At 44.8% G+C, this 16,869-nt stretch overlaps 2 protein-coding genes across 6 annotated transcripts in view; both read left to right on the top strand.

Annotated features, from left to right (window-relative positions):
• Nucleotides 1–5,932, top strand: part of PLEKHA2 (pleckstrin homology domain containing A2) — a 72,626-nt gene extending 66,694 nt beyond the window's left edge. For all 4 annotated transcript variants that reach the window (XM_019828543.3, XM_023252583.2, XM_023252581.2 and 1 more), the window contains 2 exons: nt 1,660–1,737; nt 2,179–5,932. In XM_019828543.3, coding sequence (XP_019684102.1) covers nt 1,660–1,737; nt 2,179–2,541 — 441 coding nt within the window. In that variant the 3' untranslated portion in view covers nt 2,542–5,932. The remainder of the gene's footprint in view (nt 1–1,659; nt 1,738–2,178) is intronic.
• Nucleotides 5,933–6,074: 142 nt separating this feature from the next.
• Nucleotides 6,075–16,791, top strand: HTRA4 (HtrA serine peptidase 4). 2 transcript variants are annotated; one of them, XM_023252584.2, is made up of 9 exons: nt 6,075–6,733; nt 7,187–7,286; nt 8,070–8,274; nt 9,151–9,345; nt 9,768–9,800; nt 11,626–11,740; nt 12,363–12,417; nt 12,834–12,929; nt 16,605–16,791. In XM_023252584.2, the coding sequence occupies exons 1-9, from the start codon at nt 6,256–6,258 to the stop codon at nt 16,768–16,770; spliced, it is 1,443 nt and encodes a 480-aa protein (XP_023108352.2). In that variant the 5' UTR covers nt 6,075–6,255; the 3' UTR covers nt 16,771–16,791. The 2 variants fall into 2 exon arrangements, with proteins under 2 accessions (XP_023108352.2, XP_044911479.1); XM_045055544.1 differs by lacking the exon at nt 9,768–9,800.
• The last annotated feature ends 78 nt before the right edge of the window (nt 16,792–16,869 follow it).

The following is a 16,869-nucleotide window of genomic DNA, read 5'->3' as shown; positions in this document are numbered from 1 at the left end:
GGAATTATGTGCAGTTTGAGTATGAGGAAACAGAAAAAAAAATATCAGGGAGAAGGCAGTTAACATATTTATAATATTGCAGTTTGAGGCTTCATTCATGTCCCATGTGTAATAATAAAAACGATAACTAATACTTAAGAAGCCCTTTCTGTGCATCCAACACTGTTTGAACTGCTTTACCTAAATGAGTTCATTACATTTTCCCAGGAGTTCTACTTGCAGAACAGGCTAGGTCTGATGCTACTAAAATACCTTCTGGAAGGATCTTGGACACCTTGTCCTGTTTATCTTTTTGGACTAGTGATGGATTTTTCTCGGAAAACCCAACCATCAGGTTGTCACACAACTGGGAAAAGCCCAGTGGAGAGAGAATACACGTAACTTTGCAGCTCTAGCACCTGAGAGGGGTGTTCACCTTGAGCACTTGCTGCTATACCCGATTAACGCAGCGTGCCAGGATGTGACACTGTTTCTTTCCTAAGTGTCTTCTGCACACACCTAACCGATGTGGGTTTGTTTGGGGTGACAGAAAGGGGTAGGAATGCAAGTATGAGGATTAAAAAAAAATTAAAAACAAAACAACAAAACCCAAAACCAAAAAACAAAACCAAAAACTAGTGTTTTATCCAAATACAGTGCAAAGTAAAAGAATCATTTGGGGGCTGCGGAAAGGGAGGGGTGTATGTGGAGAGTTTTGCAGGCTGGAGCGTGGTGTTTACATATACCATACATAGGCACACAAATGCACACTTCTGATTTATGGTGGGACTGTTAGGGGAAGGCACAGGGGGCAGAGAGAAATTAATGAATAGAAATTTCTGGAGGTCAGGAATTTGGTCTGGTCCCATCTCTGTGCTTGGCACCTGATGCTGTAAGACTGAGGGCCTCAGCGAACATCTGCTAGGTTTACTTGAACTCAACCCCTATAAAGCTGGAAGGCACTGAGAATTCCGAGGGCTCCACCTGCCGTTCCTTGGTGTTTTGATTTTCCTTCCTTTTGTCACAGAGTCGCTGCTGCCCCCTTCTGGCGTTGGTGGGCATTTCTGGGGGATATGCCTTTTAAAGGTTTAGCAGTGTCCTACATGTTGTTAAGCTTAGTGCCCTGAGTCTACCAACTCTCCAGGCCTGGATGAAGTCACAACAGACCCGGGTCATTTGTGTTCTGAGGGAAGCCCTGTTCCTAGAGATAATACGAATGTTGGAGGATTTGGCTTTAGCGGGACTAGAGTTGAAAATGGGATTATTCTGTTTGGATAGCTGTAGTAGAAAGATGGACTGCATTGGGAGTCAGGAGAACTGGAATCTAGACCAGCCATAAACGTTGAACTTTGGCTTTCTGGGCCCCATTTGCCTTTTCTGTAAAGCAGGAGGCCATTTGTGCTCCGGGCGGTGGGGGGTGGGGTGAGGGGCTTCAGCAGGGACGGCCTCTGCCCCACTGCAGAGCAGATCCACTTTGAGCTGTTTTATTTATGTGGTGTCAAATAAGAGTTTGCAGGAAAAAAATGTCCTCAAAAGTCTGAAAGCCACTGGACTGGATGATCTCTGGTATCCTTCCAGTTCTAATGGTGTAATTTCATAAACTTAGAATTGAATCACAGACTTGAAAGCTGAAATCACAGTGCCAAAGATTTCTCCATAAGTGCCATGGGTGTTTTGCAGGCGGACAGTCCAGAAGACATGCACAGCTGGATTAAGGAGATCAGGGCAGCTGTCCAGGCCCTCAAATGCCACCCCAGAGTAAGTCATTTCCTTTCTGGTACGCAGCCGCTGTCAACTTGGAGATGAATTCTGCTTGAGTGGTCAGGTTTTATTTGGTGATGTAGGCAAGCAGCCTGTTCTGGATGCAGCTGAAGCCCCAGGCTGTCTTGTTTGTTTTCTCTTTCTACTGATTTAAGTACAGAGTTTCATTTTTATTTTTATTTTTTGGTTGTTTGAAAGCGGCAAGTTGGGTTGGGTAAAGAAACAGAGACTCTGATGTGTTCTACACGTCTCCCTGCCAGGCAGAACATGACACATCTGGAGTGAATTCCGTTGGTTGTACTTGATTTCCATAGACAGGGGTCTCTGGACCTATGAGGTGGTGATCCTAAGTGGCTGTTCTTCCTGGGGCTTTGGAGTAGACATTGTCAGGAAAGCCCTTATTTTCTTTTGTTTTTTTCTTCCCTTTTATTTTTGTAGGATATGTCCTTTTCTAGATCCATCTCTTTGACTCGCTCTGGAAGCTCCAGCCTGTCAGGTGGGCCCAACTCTGCCTTGTGCAGGGGGCGGCCAGCTGTGGAAGAGAAAAAAGCCCTCTGCAAAGCCCCCTCTGTGGCTTCCTCCTGGCAACCCTGGACACCTGTCCCCCAGGCCGGGGACAAGCTGCTTCCAGCTGAAGAGACTCCTGGGGACTCCTTGTTCATGCCTCGACCTGGGGAGAGCAGTACTTCTGGGGTGTTGCCCAGCTCCCGGATAAGGCACAGATCAGAGCCCCAGCACCCCAAGGAGAAGCCATTTCTGTTCAGCCTTGATGATGAGAGCATACGAACTTCTGATGTGTGATAGGGCACGGTACCCTGGGAGGGGGGAGGACTCAAGAAAAGGAGGCCATGACTCAGTTTCCCTACCTTTTGGAAGGTGGTCAGAGACCCTTTGGCACTCATATTCCTGTGGATGCTCTGTGGGGAGGGCCCATTCGGTTGTTTTTTGTTTTTTTTTGTTTTTTTTTTTTTTTTAAATATAATACAGCGTATTTGACTTGGAAAATCACGAGGTTAGACCTGTAGGCATGCTCAGTGGAGAGCAGGTTGCCTCTCATTTGACCACTCCAAGGTCTTCCTGGTGAGAGGAGGTTTAGTAGTGCAGTTTCATCCCAACCAAGTTTTATTTCCGTGTCCTAGTTATAGTTTCTTCCTTTGGTTTCCAGGCCGGGCACAGAGTCTTGGGCAGTCATCTGGGTTATCCTATTCCTGTTTATTGGCTGAGGTCTAACAGTGAAGTAGGAGTAGGTAACTGACCCAGCTGAACGCAGCAGACCTAGGCTCTGGCTTGGCTGGGATACATTCTGAGGGGAGGTGTTACGATCTGGGGGCTGGCAGGTAGCTCTCAGAATGTCCACTAAGGTGGATCCTCCCAGGGGAGAATCTTCCACTGGGGAAGAAATAGGGATCTCTTGTAAGGTATGGGGAAAGATTCAACCTCAGTGCATCAGCCAGTTTGGGGAATTATTCTGTTCTTGTCTACGACTCCAAATAATGTCAACGTGAGTGATAGACCTGCCCATCCAGTTTGTGTGTCAGGCCCCGAGGATGGGTTTATCAGTGTTAAAAGTTATGACTGTTGAGAATAGGGCAGACATTTCCACTGAAGTGGCGTTATTTGGAAGTTTCGAGGGTTGATAAGTGTATGATAATTCACTTGTGTGATAGATCGGATCTCTGTTTTAGAGTGTTAGAATTGTTTTGAAGCAGGTGCTGGGAAAACATGGATTATAGTTCATCCAGATAAACTTTTCTGATCCGTGTTTCCCAGACAGAAGAAAAGGTCTGTTTTAGCACAGATGGATTTCTTGAATCCTTACTTCACAGCTCTCTTCAATGGGCTGATATTAGTCTAATTTTAAGTGCTGTATATTACATACCCTGGCAGATTTGCTTTCTTTCTAACTTTTTCTGTTGCCCTTTGAATGAAGCCTTGTGTACTTGCATGATCACACCTTGTAATATGATAAGGTTCCATGTACTTAACAGTAAAGAGATACAAGGATAATCCTGAGAGGTATTTATATTTTTAATAAAATAGAAACTATGCATAGAAACATTGATTTAGAAGCTCTGCATTGCTGACTAGAGATTTCCCAGGTAGAAGAGCATAGATTGCCTTTTCCACCCAAATTCCTACCTTCTTTCAACTTGACAAAAGATACTATTTCCAGGTCCCTGGGAGAATTTGTCTAACTTAATGTGGCCTACTGCTAACTTACCAGGGTTCCCTAAAGGGAGAGAAAAACTAACTCATTTTTGTCTATACCTTTCATCAGCTAGATCAATTAGTTACCTTTAAATTAAAAATTAAAGACTAGAGGAAGATACTGAGAGAAGCATTTTTACCTAAGTGAATATCTTCCCCTCCTTATGTCCAGATGTAATGCAGAGGTAAAAACATGTCATCAGAAACCCCTAGGGGCTTGAGGGAAATCTTTGTTCCTTTAATGCAGTGTAGTTCCCTTGCATTGTTTGGCCTAGTGGTCCTGTTATAAAAAAAGACATCTACTGGATCTCTCTCTTTTTCTCTCCCCCCACTCTTTTTTGCAGACTCTTGTAGACTTTTGTCCTCAGAAATCTGTGCTTTGGGAGTTAGTTATTCATGGGTGAGTGAGGTTACAGCTTCAAGTAGCCATTTCAAATTCTTAAAGCTCCTCACCTCTGGTTTCATCTTCAAATTTTCCTTAAGAAAATTCTTTGGCTAGGTCAAAGAAGGTACACAATAAATGATATTGCACTAGCAAAAATAAATTAGGAACTTTTGAGATCTCTTTAAACATTCCCCAACTCATGAAAGCTGTCATCCTCTGGCAAAAATGTATCCATTTCTCTTTTGTTAAGTAAACTCTCTGCTAGAATACTACTGCTAAATTAATTGGCCATTATAGTAAGCTGATATATTTCTCATTCAGTAGGGTCTATTTTAAGAATGTGAGTTCAATATGCTTATAAATCTAGACTGTATTATTATGATGGAAACAAGGACTGTAGATGGCAAATACTTGGGAATACCAAGTGAGAACATTGTTAATGTGGTTCCAACACCAGATAAATAGAATTATCTTCAATGGCACTTAAAAGCATTCTAATTCCCAAACCTTATTTCAGAATTCCTTTTGTGTCCTTTTGAGCCAAAGATGGTGCCTATGCAAAGCATTTGGCTTTAAATTTTTTTAATGCTTGTTTATTTTTGAGAGAGAGAGAGGGAGACACAGAACCCGAAGCAGGCCCCAGGCTCTGAGCTGTCAGCACAGAACCTGACATGGGACTTGAACCCACTAACCACAAAATCATGACCCGAGCCAAAGTTGGACGCTCAACCCACTGAGCCACTCAGGTGCCCCAAGTGGTCTTCCCTATAATTGAACTATTTACCATTCACTATCTTGAAAGCTTAAGAACTTAAGCTTAAGAATGAAAGCTTAAGAATTTCTGTGGTGGTTGGTAAATGTAGTTTGGCCTTTTGCATCCTGTGAGACATTGTAACCCTAGTAAGGTGAAGAGTGGACTCAGGTCAAAATATTGGAGGTTATAGGTTTATTTTTGAGCAGAATGCTGAGGTCACATGAAAAAGAGCAGAGGAAAGGCCCAGCTTTGTAGTTTACTTGACACAAAAGGTTTTTTCTTTTTCTTCCTAAATATAACTGTGCTCTGATATGAGTAAAAGCAACCAATAAATAAATAGTAGATTGAGTAGCTGAGCAGTGGGATTTGATGTTAGTTTTCACTGTTGACCAGATAAACAGGCACATGGAAGTAACACCATTTTGGAAATTGAGTTTCCCAAATGAGTTTTGTTTATAAACTTTGAACATATCAAAAATGGGCAGTTTATTAAATCTTTTCTACCAACATCACTTTTTTTTCCCCTCATCCTTTTTTTTCCTCCATGTTATTGCCTGCAGCAGTCAGTTACAGTCACTCATGCTAAGTAGAGTTTGAGTAAAGCTAATATTGGGAAAAATATACTGTTTGACCCCTTCCCCCACTGCTTATGGTGTGGCATGATTTTGTGTTTTGAACCAGTACGTTTCAGCTGTGAAATGCACTCACTGCAAGCACTGAGCTGAGTGCATGGAAACTGTTATGCTTCTCATTTTATGTGATCTACTAATTGGTATGTAGCAAAAATAATTTTCTAAAACTGTTTTGTTGCTTGTTTTGTAATAAAACTATGTGAAATACTGAAATATGGTGTATGTTTTCCTAACGCTGACCTTCTGTCCGTGGGTGGGTGATCTCTCTAGTCAGTGTGCCCTATTACTGGTTTTCTGGACTTCCCGAGGTAAGTGCCTGCACAGGGCAGGGCTGGCGACCTCTCTTCGTGGCGTGGGGGTAGACCTGGCCCCGGGGCGGGGACGGTGTGGGTGATACGTGTGGGATCTGCCAGGTTCTGCCCCATAAAGTCTGGGGGTTGGCGGAGGCGGCACCCAAGCCGGGAGAAAGTGTTGTTCACGTTAGAGCAGTTGCGAGACCAAAGTAACTGAACAGAGCGAAGAAGGAAGGGGGCAGAATGACTAGATCTCTGCTGCGGCCCACCGCGCTCGGACAACTCCTGCTGTGGCTGCTACTGCCCCCGCTGCCTGTGCCCAGGGTCGAGGCTAGGAAGTCCAGGCCCTCGCTGCCCTGTCCGGCAGCCTGCGAGCCTACGCGCTGCCCCCCGCTGCCCACCTGCTCCGCTGGGGCGACGCCGGTGCTCGACCGCTGCCGCTGCTGCCGCGTCTGCGCGGCGGCCGAGGGAGAGGCCTGCGGCGGGACGCTAGGCCGGCGGTGCGCCCCGGGGCTGCAGTGCCGCGCGCCGCTCAGCGCCCAGCGCTTCCGCGGCGCCTGGATGGGCACTTGCGGCTGCCCCGCGGCGGGAGCGGCCGTGTGCGGCAGCGATGGGCGCACCTACCCCAACCTGTGCGCGCTGCGCGCCGAGAACCGAGCCGCGCGCCTCCGGGGCGCGCTCCCGGCCGTGCCCGTGCTGAAGGGCGACTGCGCCGACCAAGGTGAGCGCCGGCCCGCGCGCGCTTGGGCGCTCGCGACTCCTCTAAGCGGCGCGCCGCACTCGGGGTTAGCCGCAGGCTCGTCCCTGCGCCTTTGCCTGCGGATTCAACTCCTTGTTCCCAATTTTCTTTCCTTCTTAGGTGTCTCCTTACCAGTACCCATGTGGTTTCTCCCCACTTGCCTCCCCAGGCCTGTTAAACACCGTGTCCCCCTTTCCCTTTCTCTCTCTCTCTCTTTTTTTTTTTTTTTTCCCCCACCCGGGATGGGATGACAGCTGGTTTCCTCAAGGCGTATCCTTACGGGATGGCCGTGAACATAAAGGGGAGCCCGAAGAGAGGAAGGGGAGGGAAAGGGAACTGGAGGAGGAGAGAGACCGGGAGTTTGGGGATAGGACACCAGATGCGGTCAGGCAGCGGGACGCCCACCGCCCCCAAGCATGGAGCATTTCTTCTCAGGGACCAGGAGTGTAGGCCGGCTCAGGAGCAAGTACAACTTCATCGCCGCCGTGGTGGAGAAGGTGGCGCCATCCGTGGTTCACTTGCAGCTGTTCCGCAGGTAAAGGAGGCAAGAGGCGGCCGCCAGCTGCCCAGCGGTCTGTTTATGAGCGCCTGCCCACTTAAGTCCCTGCGCTACCGCTTTACAAGCATCGTTTAGTCATAAAACCTGCTGTGAGGAAATCGCAGCTCAAAACAGGTTGAGTAATCTGTTCAGGGTGGTTTAGCCAAAGAGCGGAAGCGTAGGGTTCCTGACTTCCAAATCTGGGCCACTCCTCTGCACTTAGTTGCCTGGGGTTTCTCCCTCCCTCATCTCCCACAGACAAAATCTGAGAGTCAGATGTAAGAGCTAGAAGGCATCCTGATGGTGATCTTGCTCAGGCTGCTCGTTTGCATGGAAAGGAATCATGTGTGACAAGACCAGTTAGTAGTGGATCCAAGCTGGAACCAGCCTTCTCTTAAACTCTCTCCCTGCCTGGGTCCTCAGTAATGTGGCACTCAGTAACGTGGGATCCACGTTTGGCCCCCGTAGCATGATTAGATTAGGTCTCTGAAGCGGAGGGTTGCTGCTCTGACCATCGCTGAAGGTGGGGGTCAGAGGTGGTTCCTGGAAAAGGGGAGCTGGAATCAGCTCTCATTCGTGATCCTAAGAGATGGCCAAGGCATTGAACATGCAGAATCCAATTACACATGGAGAGCATGAAAACAGACAGGAGAAAGTAAAATGTCTGAGAAAACCGTGGTTCTAGTATGCTTGATAAATGAGAGGTTCCCATGTCCCCAGACTGTGATAGATCCCCTAATTTTCCTGCCCTCTGCTTATGCCGTTGTCTTGCTGAGACAGGTCACCTCTTAGCAGCAAGGATATTCCTGCATCCAGTGGCTCTGGGTTCATAGTGTCTGAGGATGGGCTCATTGTTACCAATGCCCACGTCCTCACCAACCAGCAGCGGATCCAGGTGGAGCTCCAGAGTGGGGTCCAGTATGAAGCCACTGTCAAGGACATTGACCATAAATTGGATCTTGCGCTGATTAAGATTGAGCCAAACGTGAGTATGCAAGGGCCAAATCAGTCTGTACAGCTGGGGCTTTTCATCAATTTGCTGATACTTTCTTTCCCACCCCACTCCCACACATCTTTTCTACCTGGTATGTGCTCTTTTCTGGTTTCTTTTTTTTCCTGTTTTTCACTCCTCCTTTGTTTATTTTCCTCTCTGCCCATCTGTATATCCCTAACAATTTCTATTAACTATCCAGCCTCCTTTACCTCTTTTTTCAACAGATGCTGCTTCTGGGAAGCTTTGTTTCTGCTTGCCTTAGAATACTAGGAATGATTGCAATGGATTCAAAGCTGCTGAGGAATACTTTGAGGTGCTTGCTACACAAAGTGTAATCTGCACTTCAGCAGCATTGACGTTATCTGAGAATGTTTTAGAAATGCAGAATCTCAGATCCCACCCCGGGCTACAGAATCAGAATCCGCATTTTAATAAGATCCCCAAGTGATTTGTGTGCACGTTAAAATTTGAGAAGCACTGCTCTGGGTGATCTCCTTTCTGTTTGTGGCTTAACCTTGACTAGGAACCTTTGAGCTGGAATCGAGCTAAGTTGCTAATGTCAGTTTATGTTCATCAGCTACTTCACTGGTGGTTTAGTTATAGTAATTTCTACAAAGCAATAGTTTTAGATTTTAGAGATGATACTGATCATCTTATCAAGTGAGAGAGTTTGGTGGTTGCTGGAATTTGAGGAAGAAGCATCAGGCACTTGTAGAATGTATGTGGGTGGGTAGGTGATTCTTGGATTTTAACTGCCCAAATGATAGAGATGGTGTCCTATGTGTGTTGAAAACAAATACTGGTTGATTCTGTTCTTGATTTGTTTTTCACCTCTCTGTCCTTCCCATCCCTTCTGGTCTTGTGCAGACTGACCTTCCTGTATTGCTGCTGGGAAGGTCATCTGACCTGTGGGCTGGAGAGTTCGTGGTGGCCTTGGGCAGCCCGTTTTCTCTGCAGAACACGGTGACTGCAGGAATCGTCAGCACTACACAGAGAGGGGGCAAAGAGCTGGGGCTGAAGGATTCGAACATGGACTATATCCAGACTGATGCCATAATTAACGTAAGTCACTTGGGAGGGCCATCCTCAACCCGTTAGGTACTGACAGGACAGTGAGAAGGACATGTAAGAATGCCCTCTTTTCCCATTGGCCTGTTGGGGATGTCCAGAGTACAGTTAGATCCTCACGAGAGGGATGGCATGCCATGTTGTTAGAGTTCAGCCTGTTTGATGTGATAATTGGCATCCATGGTAGCCTCTTAGGTCTGTCATAGGGGTCACCCCCTGCTGTAGAAGGTGGTGGTCCTTTTGCTGTTGTCCTTCACTGGCACTGACTTCAGCGTTGGTGATGACGGGGGCACGGCTTTGCCTATCTAGGAGGAACAGGCACTCACCAGCGTAGGCTGCTTTTGGTAAACCTCTTTAGGAACCATGTATAAATGACAAGGAGAAAAGTACTGACTTTTCCAAATTTCTGTCTTCAGCATGGGAATTCTGGGGGACCTCTGGTGAACTTGGTAAGTGACCACTTTCCTTGCTGCTTCACGTCTCTTCCTCACTTTCAAAGACTTTACAAATTCCATGATGCAGACTAGGATGTCACCCTTATGTAGAGATTTGTGGTAAGATGCTTTTCTGTTATTGCATCGTTTAAGTAACCAGTTAGCAGAAATTTAAATCTACAGTGGATTTATCCTCCTGGCATGTGATTTCATCAAACTGAGAGTGCTAGGGTTTACTTATGCTTACTGACATCTCTTGAGCATGCTTTCTGTCTTCATCGCGTAGTTAACACAAGTCCTGGGCACTAAACTAAAATAGATGTTAAATGACCAACAGTACTATGTAGGGTTTATCCTTGAAACCCCTCTGCTGCTGTGTATGAAAAACTGTTCCTGATCCCAAGATGCTAACTACATGATGTGGTCTGTTCAGGGTTAAATTTAGTCTTGATAGAGATGACAGAAAAGCCACAGTAAGAATCCATTGCTCTGTCATGTTTCTTTAGTTTCATTCAGCGTCTCTAGTGGAAATGGGAGTTTCTTGTTGCTCAATTATGTGGGGAAAGCATGAGAGTGTAGTGCTGTTTGAGACAGTCTGTGATCATGCTTTCTGAGTCCCTTTGAGCTGATTGTTTTTGGTTCTTTACATATTACACTTACTTTTTGGAGGATGAATTGTATGTGAAATTAGTGAGCCCCTTTTTGCTTAGCAATGCATGTAATTTTTTGCACCTGCTTTCTCCTGTAGACAATGAGTCTAAGTCTACTAGAGTAGACACATTGTCTACTCTAGTAGACAATGCACATTTTCAGGCCACATTCCAGACCTACTGAATTATAATATGTATTTTTTTTTTTTCTTTTTTTGGGACAGAGAGAGACAGAGCATGAACGGGGGCGGGGCAGAGAGAGAGGGAGACACAGAATCGGAAACAGGCTCCAGGCTCTGAGCCATCAGCCCAGAGCCCGACGCGGGGCTTGAACTCACGGACCGTGAGATTGTGACCTGGCTGAAGTCGGACGCTTAACCGACTGCGCCACCCAGGCGCCCCATAATATGTATTTTTTAAAATGTTTATTTATTTTTGAGAGAGAGAGAGCATGAGCACAGCAAGCAGGGGAGGGGCAGAGAGAGAAGAAGACACAGAATCCAAAGCAGGCTCCAGGCTCTGATCTGTTAGCACAGAACCCGAGGTGGGGCTTGAACCCACAAGCTGTGAGATCATGACCTGAGCCGAAGTTGGATGCTTAACCAACTGAGCCACCCAGGAGCCCCTATAATACGTATTTTAGTATGATCAGAAGTCTCTTTTCTACCCTTGCCATTACTCAACAAAGGCTAAAGGATGATGAAGTGCACCAAGAGGAAAGTGTTTCCCACTTCTCAGCTTCGGCCTTGTAGAGCTTTGTTCTCTAAGGTCAGTTAGCTAATCCTGAATAGTTTCACTGAAGTGTTGCCTTTTTGCCTTTTCCATGTTTTTTTTAGTTTCATTTAAGCAGAAAAGGCAAATGCTCCCTGTCCTCTTATCCCTGTCAAAATACAAACTGTGGTTCACTTTTAAAATCAGTTTGGCGAAGGAAAAAAATGAGCTCAAAATTTTAAAAAATGTCCTCAGTAGGGATTTGCACATGGGTAGGTACCCCCCCTCCCCTGGTTTTCCTACAACGCTGTGTGTCCTGTAAGGTAACATCCGCTGCTCTCTGTTGAAGTCCGCTTTCCTCTAGCCCCTCTGTGTTCTGACCCTCAGTGACTGGCTTCACTCTCTCCTCTGCTGGTTTTAGTTTTGCACCTATCAGTTTGCATGACTTGGAGACCTAATGATGGCTCCTCCCTTGCCAGGATGGTGATGTGATTGGCATAAATACACTCAAGGTGACCGCGGGAATCTCCTTCGCAATTCCCTCAGATCGAATTCGACAGTTCTTGGCAGAATTCCATGAGCGCCAGTTGAAAGGTGAGGGGAGTTAGGACTTTTTCTTCCTTCTTGTGTTTTTCAGGAGCACTCAATCTATCATAGAGACTGCCATTAGGAATTCTGTAGAATACTGAGTCACTAATACCCAGCTCTTATCACGTTGGCTTGAGTGGCAATATTGGGAGACAAGGCACAAAGCCAGGCATGTATCGTCCCCAGAAATACGTGAATTGTGGTGGAAAGGAAACCCACGGGCTAGAAATGGGAGTGGATGGGAGGAGTGTTCATGCTAGTGACAAAGATTCTCTGAAGCATTTTCATTGCTGACACCCCAAAAAGACAGTTATTATTAAGTTTATTTACTTATTTTGGGAGAGACAGAGACAGCATGAGCAGGGGAGGGGCAGAGATAGAGGGAGAGAGAGAGCACCCCAGGCCCTTCACTGTCAATGCAGAGCCTGACCCAGGACTTGAATCCATGAATCATGAGATCATGACCTGAGCCGAAACCAAGAGTTGGATACTTAACCGGCTGAGCCACCCAGACGCCCCTGAAAAGGCAGTTATAATAATAGTAAGGATAATCCATGACTTGGTGTCTTTTATGCTCTGCCCAAAGGAAGGAATTCTTGTTGTTAATTTTCCTAATTTTCCTTTCCAGGAAAAGCTCTTTCACAGAAGTATCTCGGTCTGCGGATGCTGCCTCTCACTATGAAGTAAGCGTGGGTTTGAATGTGTCTGGGTTGTTTTTCAGAAGCAAAAGTCACAGCACAGTCTTAACAGGTGATCTAAAGCATTTGGACCACAACTAGCTACTCTTGTGACTGCAGGGCCTTGTTGTCACTGAGTAGGTGCCTCTGCTGGCACCAATATTTGCTGAACGTTTCAGTAGCTTCTTTCTCTGTGGCTCTACCTTATAATGTCCCATGGTCCCAGGCTTCGGCAGAGAACCAGACCACCCCCGGGGAAGAATAACTGTGACCGGCTTGATGGAATTCTCCCTGGCCACTTGGAGCCTTGAGTAGAACAGATAAGAGTACCTACTGAGTTGGAGATTTTGGCCAGGGCTCTGAAGATTATTAAGTCATTGTGTTTCTTAACCTTCCGGGAAAACTCTTCTCACTTTTCTTAGCCTTCTTCAAGAGATGAAAAGGCAAGATCCAGATTTCCCTGATGTGAGTTCTGGAGTTTTTGTGTATGAGGTGATTCAAGGAACAGCTGCTGAAAGGTAAGAGCGCAGCTCACGTGCCGTAGTAAAATGTGTGTTGGATTGAGATGTGCACTGTTCAGTACAGTGGCCCTCCCCGCACATGACTGTTGAATACCCAGATGTGGCTGGTGTGACTGAGGAACTGAATGTTCTTTAATTTTATTTAAATAAAAAAAGAGGTAATGGATGTAAAATATTTTTCCATTAAACATACCTTTTGTTTTGGAAGGACTGCCTTTCATACCTTAATCACTGCATTGTGTAAGATGTTGTATAGTAGCATAACAGGTGAGTGTTGTTTCTAGTGGATTTCAAAGACTTTTATGAAACAGTGGAAAATAACTTAATAATTTAAAAAATTACATGTTAAAATGATAATACATATATTGAGCTAAAATAGGTATATTTTTTAAATATTGACTTTGAGAGAGAGAACATGCACACAGAAGCACGTGCAAGGGAGGGGCAGAAAGAGAGGAAGAGAGAGAGAGAATCCCAAGCAGGTTCTGCGCCGATAGCGTGGAGCCTGACGTGGAGTTCGATCTCATGACAAGTGAGATCATGGCCTGAGCTGAAATCAAGAGGTGGACGCTTAACTGATTGAGCCACCTAGGTGCCCCCAAATAGGTACATTATTAACATTAGTTTCATCTACTTTTAAAGATATTTCTAAAAATTAAAAAAGTTTAAAAAAAATATGCCTACCAGAAAATTTAAAATTATGTATGTGTCTTGCCTTACGTTTCTATTGGACAGTGTGGATTTAGACTTTTGAGTTTGTGTTTGTGTTTGGAAGGACTTCTTTTGGGAAGGGGATGGTTCTTTGTAGCCCAAGAATTCATGATGAGTTAATAGCATAAGCTTAAATTAATTTTGCTAGGAATTCTCAAATCTACTCTTTCGATACCTTAGTTATTAAGAACAGGAAGAATTCAGAGGACTAATGGTTTAATAATATATTTTAGGTACTTTCAGACACTTTTTTCTTTGAACTCTGGAAGACCGTAACAGAGGCCAGCACTGAATAAATGAATGAATGTAAATAAAGCAAAGGCTAGAATAGCTTATCAAAGAAGTGCTCAGCTGATTTTACTCTTGTCTTTTTTTTTTTTTTAAATTTTTTTTTTCAACGTTTATTTATTTTTGGGACAGAGAGAGACAGAGCATGAACGGGGGAGGGGCAGAGAGAGAGGGAGACACAGAATCGGAAACAGGCTCCAGGCTCTGAGCCATCAGCCCAGAGCCTGACGCGGGGCTCGAACTCACGGACCGCGAGATCGTGACCTGGCTGAAGTCGGACGCTTAACCGACTGCGCCACCCAGGCGCCCCTACTCTTGTCTTTAAACATTTATACTAACTACTGAGGGAAGAGGTGGTTTGTCCTACAGTTATTTTCCTGAGTCTCTCTCTTATACTTCTTCAATATCCCTTTCTTATTATTTTTGGTTTTCAAGAGCTCAGTCACCTTTTTAGACTATGGCAACTCTTTTACTAGGGAGAAGAAACCACAGGGTACTAACTGTTCAGAATAGCTAAGTAGTAGGTCTCATGTTACTAAATTTGGCTTGTCATAGGCTTTTCTAAACTTTCTTGCTTCCTGCCCTCCCCCCACCCCTTTATTTTTAACTTTTGGCTCAAGGCCAAAGCTATTTCTTTCAGCTCTCCAAGTCCTTGCTACTCAAAATGTGGTCTGTAGACCAGCAGCATTGGCATCACCTGGAGCTTTTTAGAAATGCAGAACGACAGGCTCTACCACTGAATCAGAATCTGCATTTTATTTTTATTTTTAAAAATGTTTATTCTGAGAGAGAGAGAGAGAGAGAGAGACAAAGAGAGAGAATCCCAAGCAGGCTCCATGCTGTTAGCATGCAGCCCAGCTCCTGGCTTGATCTCACCAACGGTGATCATGACCTGAGCCAAAATCAAGAGTCAGATGCTTAACCAAATGAAGCCACTCAGGTGCCCCAGAATCTGCATTTTAAACAAGAGCTGCAGGTGATTTGGATGAACATTAAAATATGGGACTTGCTTGAAGTCACCGATAAACCAGAAATCTATTATTTCTGGCTTCACCCACTTATATCTAATAACAATCACAATTATTATAGTAATAACAGCTGGCACTTATTAACCACTATGTCAGGCATCATTTTAAGTGTTCTACATACTTTTTTGAGCCCCCAATAGTCTTATGATATAGGCATTAATTTATAGAAACGGCAGCTGTGGTACAGAGAGGTAATTACTTGAGAGGTACATAATTATCCAGAGAGCAGGGATGTGGAATCTGGCTTAACCCCTGGATTATCCCGTTTTGTAGCTCCTTCTCTTGTTTCTGAGAGGCAGAGGGAGTAGCCAGGTGGGTTTTCAAGTCTGAAAGACCCAGGATCAAATCCTTTAGTTTCTTCCAAGCTGTGGGACATGGGAAAGATCGTTTATCCTGGCTAAGCCTCACTCCCTCATTTTGGTGTGTAGTTTACACTAATAACTGGCAGGTTTCTTTATCTTTTTTCTTCTATTCACAGAACTATAATGAATTAAGTTTCTTCTTTGTACATTGCCCCAGTCATCCTCCTGAGGTGTCCTTGTTCTAAAGGTTTTCCATGCTTTTAGCTTTGCCCTCAAACTTTTCATAGCCTCTTGCTTTAAATTTCTATTAAAAAAAATTCCACATTCTTGGTAATCCTCCCACATCCTTCCTTTGACTTCCCATATCTTTTTTATTTTTTAATTTTTATTAAACATTTTTTTTTTAATGTTTATTTCTGGGACAGAGAGAGACAGCATGAGTGGGGGAGGGCAGAGAGAGAGGGAGACACAGAATCCAAAGCAGGCTCTGAGCTGTCAGCACAGAGCCCGATGCGGGGCTCAAACTCACCAACCGTGAGTTCATGGCCTGAGCCGAAGTCAGTTGCCCAACGGACTGAGCTACCCAGGCACCCCTCCCATTTCTTTAAAATGGTGTCTCCTGGAGTCATTTCATTTGATGAGCCTCTTCCAGCCTATTACTGACTTTAAGAGAAATCATCAGCATGGCCATATATTATTGCAGTGTTTTGTGTTTGGAGGTGCTTTTTGTTTCTAGACTATGTACTCTATGTGAAGCAAACGTGTTGGAGACAGAATGTAATCACGGCTTTGGGGAAAAGGAGCCTACAACCAGAGCCTTCAATATTTAGACTTGGAGGGGTGACTGGTTTTTGACTAACTGAAAGCAGAGCCACCATGCAGCTCAGCATAGTCTACTTCCACAACCATGGGTGAAGATGGGACAAGTGGGCTGTCAAAACCAAACTGATAGAGTACAACTGCCTGGGGAAAATGTATATTGCTTGGAAATATATTGCTTCATCTTTGCTTGAGGTTTACAGAGGTCAGAGAATGATAAAAACCAAAAGCTAAATACCCTATTCCAAACCAAATCCAATATACGGGAGGAGTAAACTTTTTACATGATTGTTAGAGTATTGACTTTATAAAGGTAAGTAAGACTGTTGTCCCCAGGTGATAGTCCCCAGGACTATCTTAGGATAGTCTTCATATTTGGAAGGATTGAGGCTATTTCTGGTTTCCTGGTTGTATGTTTAATCACAGCAAAATAATGCCAAAAAATGACATTAAATTCTGGATGGGGACAAGCAAAACTTACAGTTTCATGGTTCTTTTCTCCCCCCCCCCCCCCCCCCCCCCAGCTCTGGGTTGAGAGACCACGATGTAATTGTCAGCATAAATGGGCAACCTGTTACCACCACAACTGATGTTACTCAAGCTGTTAAGGACAGTGATTCCCTTTCCATGATGGTTCGTCGGGGAAGTCAAACTCTGATCCTGACAGTCACACCTGAAATAATCAATTAAATATCTTGCCTTAAAGAGAAATTATCTAACAAAACCAAAGCTATATTACCTGGTTTGTATTGAAGATGTACCAAAGATGGCAAGTTTTAGGTTCTCTTT

This window comes from Felis catus, chromosome B1, assembly GCF_018350175.1.
Source record: "Felis catus isolate Fca126 chromosome B1, F.catus_Fca126_mat1.0, whole genome shotgun sequence".
Lineage (NCBI taxonomy): Eukaryota > Metazoa > Chordata > Mammalia > Carnivora > Felidae > Felis > Felis catus.
Note: the sequence above shows the minus strand (reverse complement) of the source record. Positions and strands in the feature narration are given on the sequence as shown.

Excerpts from the sequence above, each read along its gene's own strand:
- HTRA4 (XM_023252584.2), top strand. The coding sequence starts at position 6,256 with ATGACTAGATCTCTGCTGCGGCCCACCGCGCTCGGACAACTCCTGCTG. Across the intron at positions 6,734-7,186 it reads GGGCGACTGCGCCGACCAAG|GGACCAGGAGTGTAGGCCGG; the intron begins GTGAGCGCCGGC and ends ATTTCTTCTCAG. Across the intron at positions 11,741-12,362 it reads CCATGAGCGCCAGTTGAAAG|GAAAAGCTCTTTCACAGAAG; the intron begins GTGAGGGGAGTT and ends TTTCCTTTCCAG.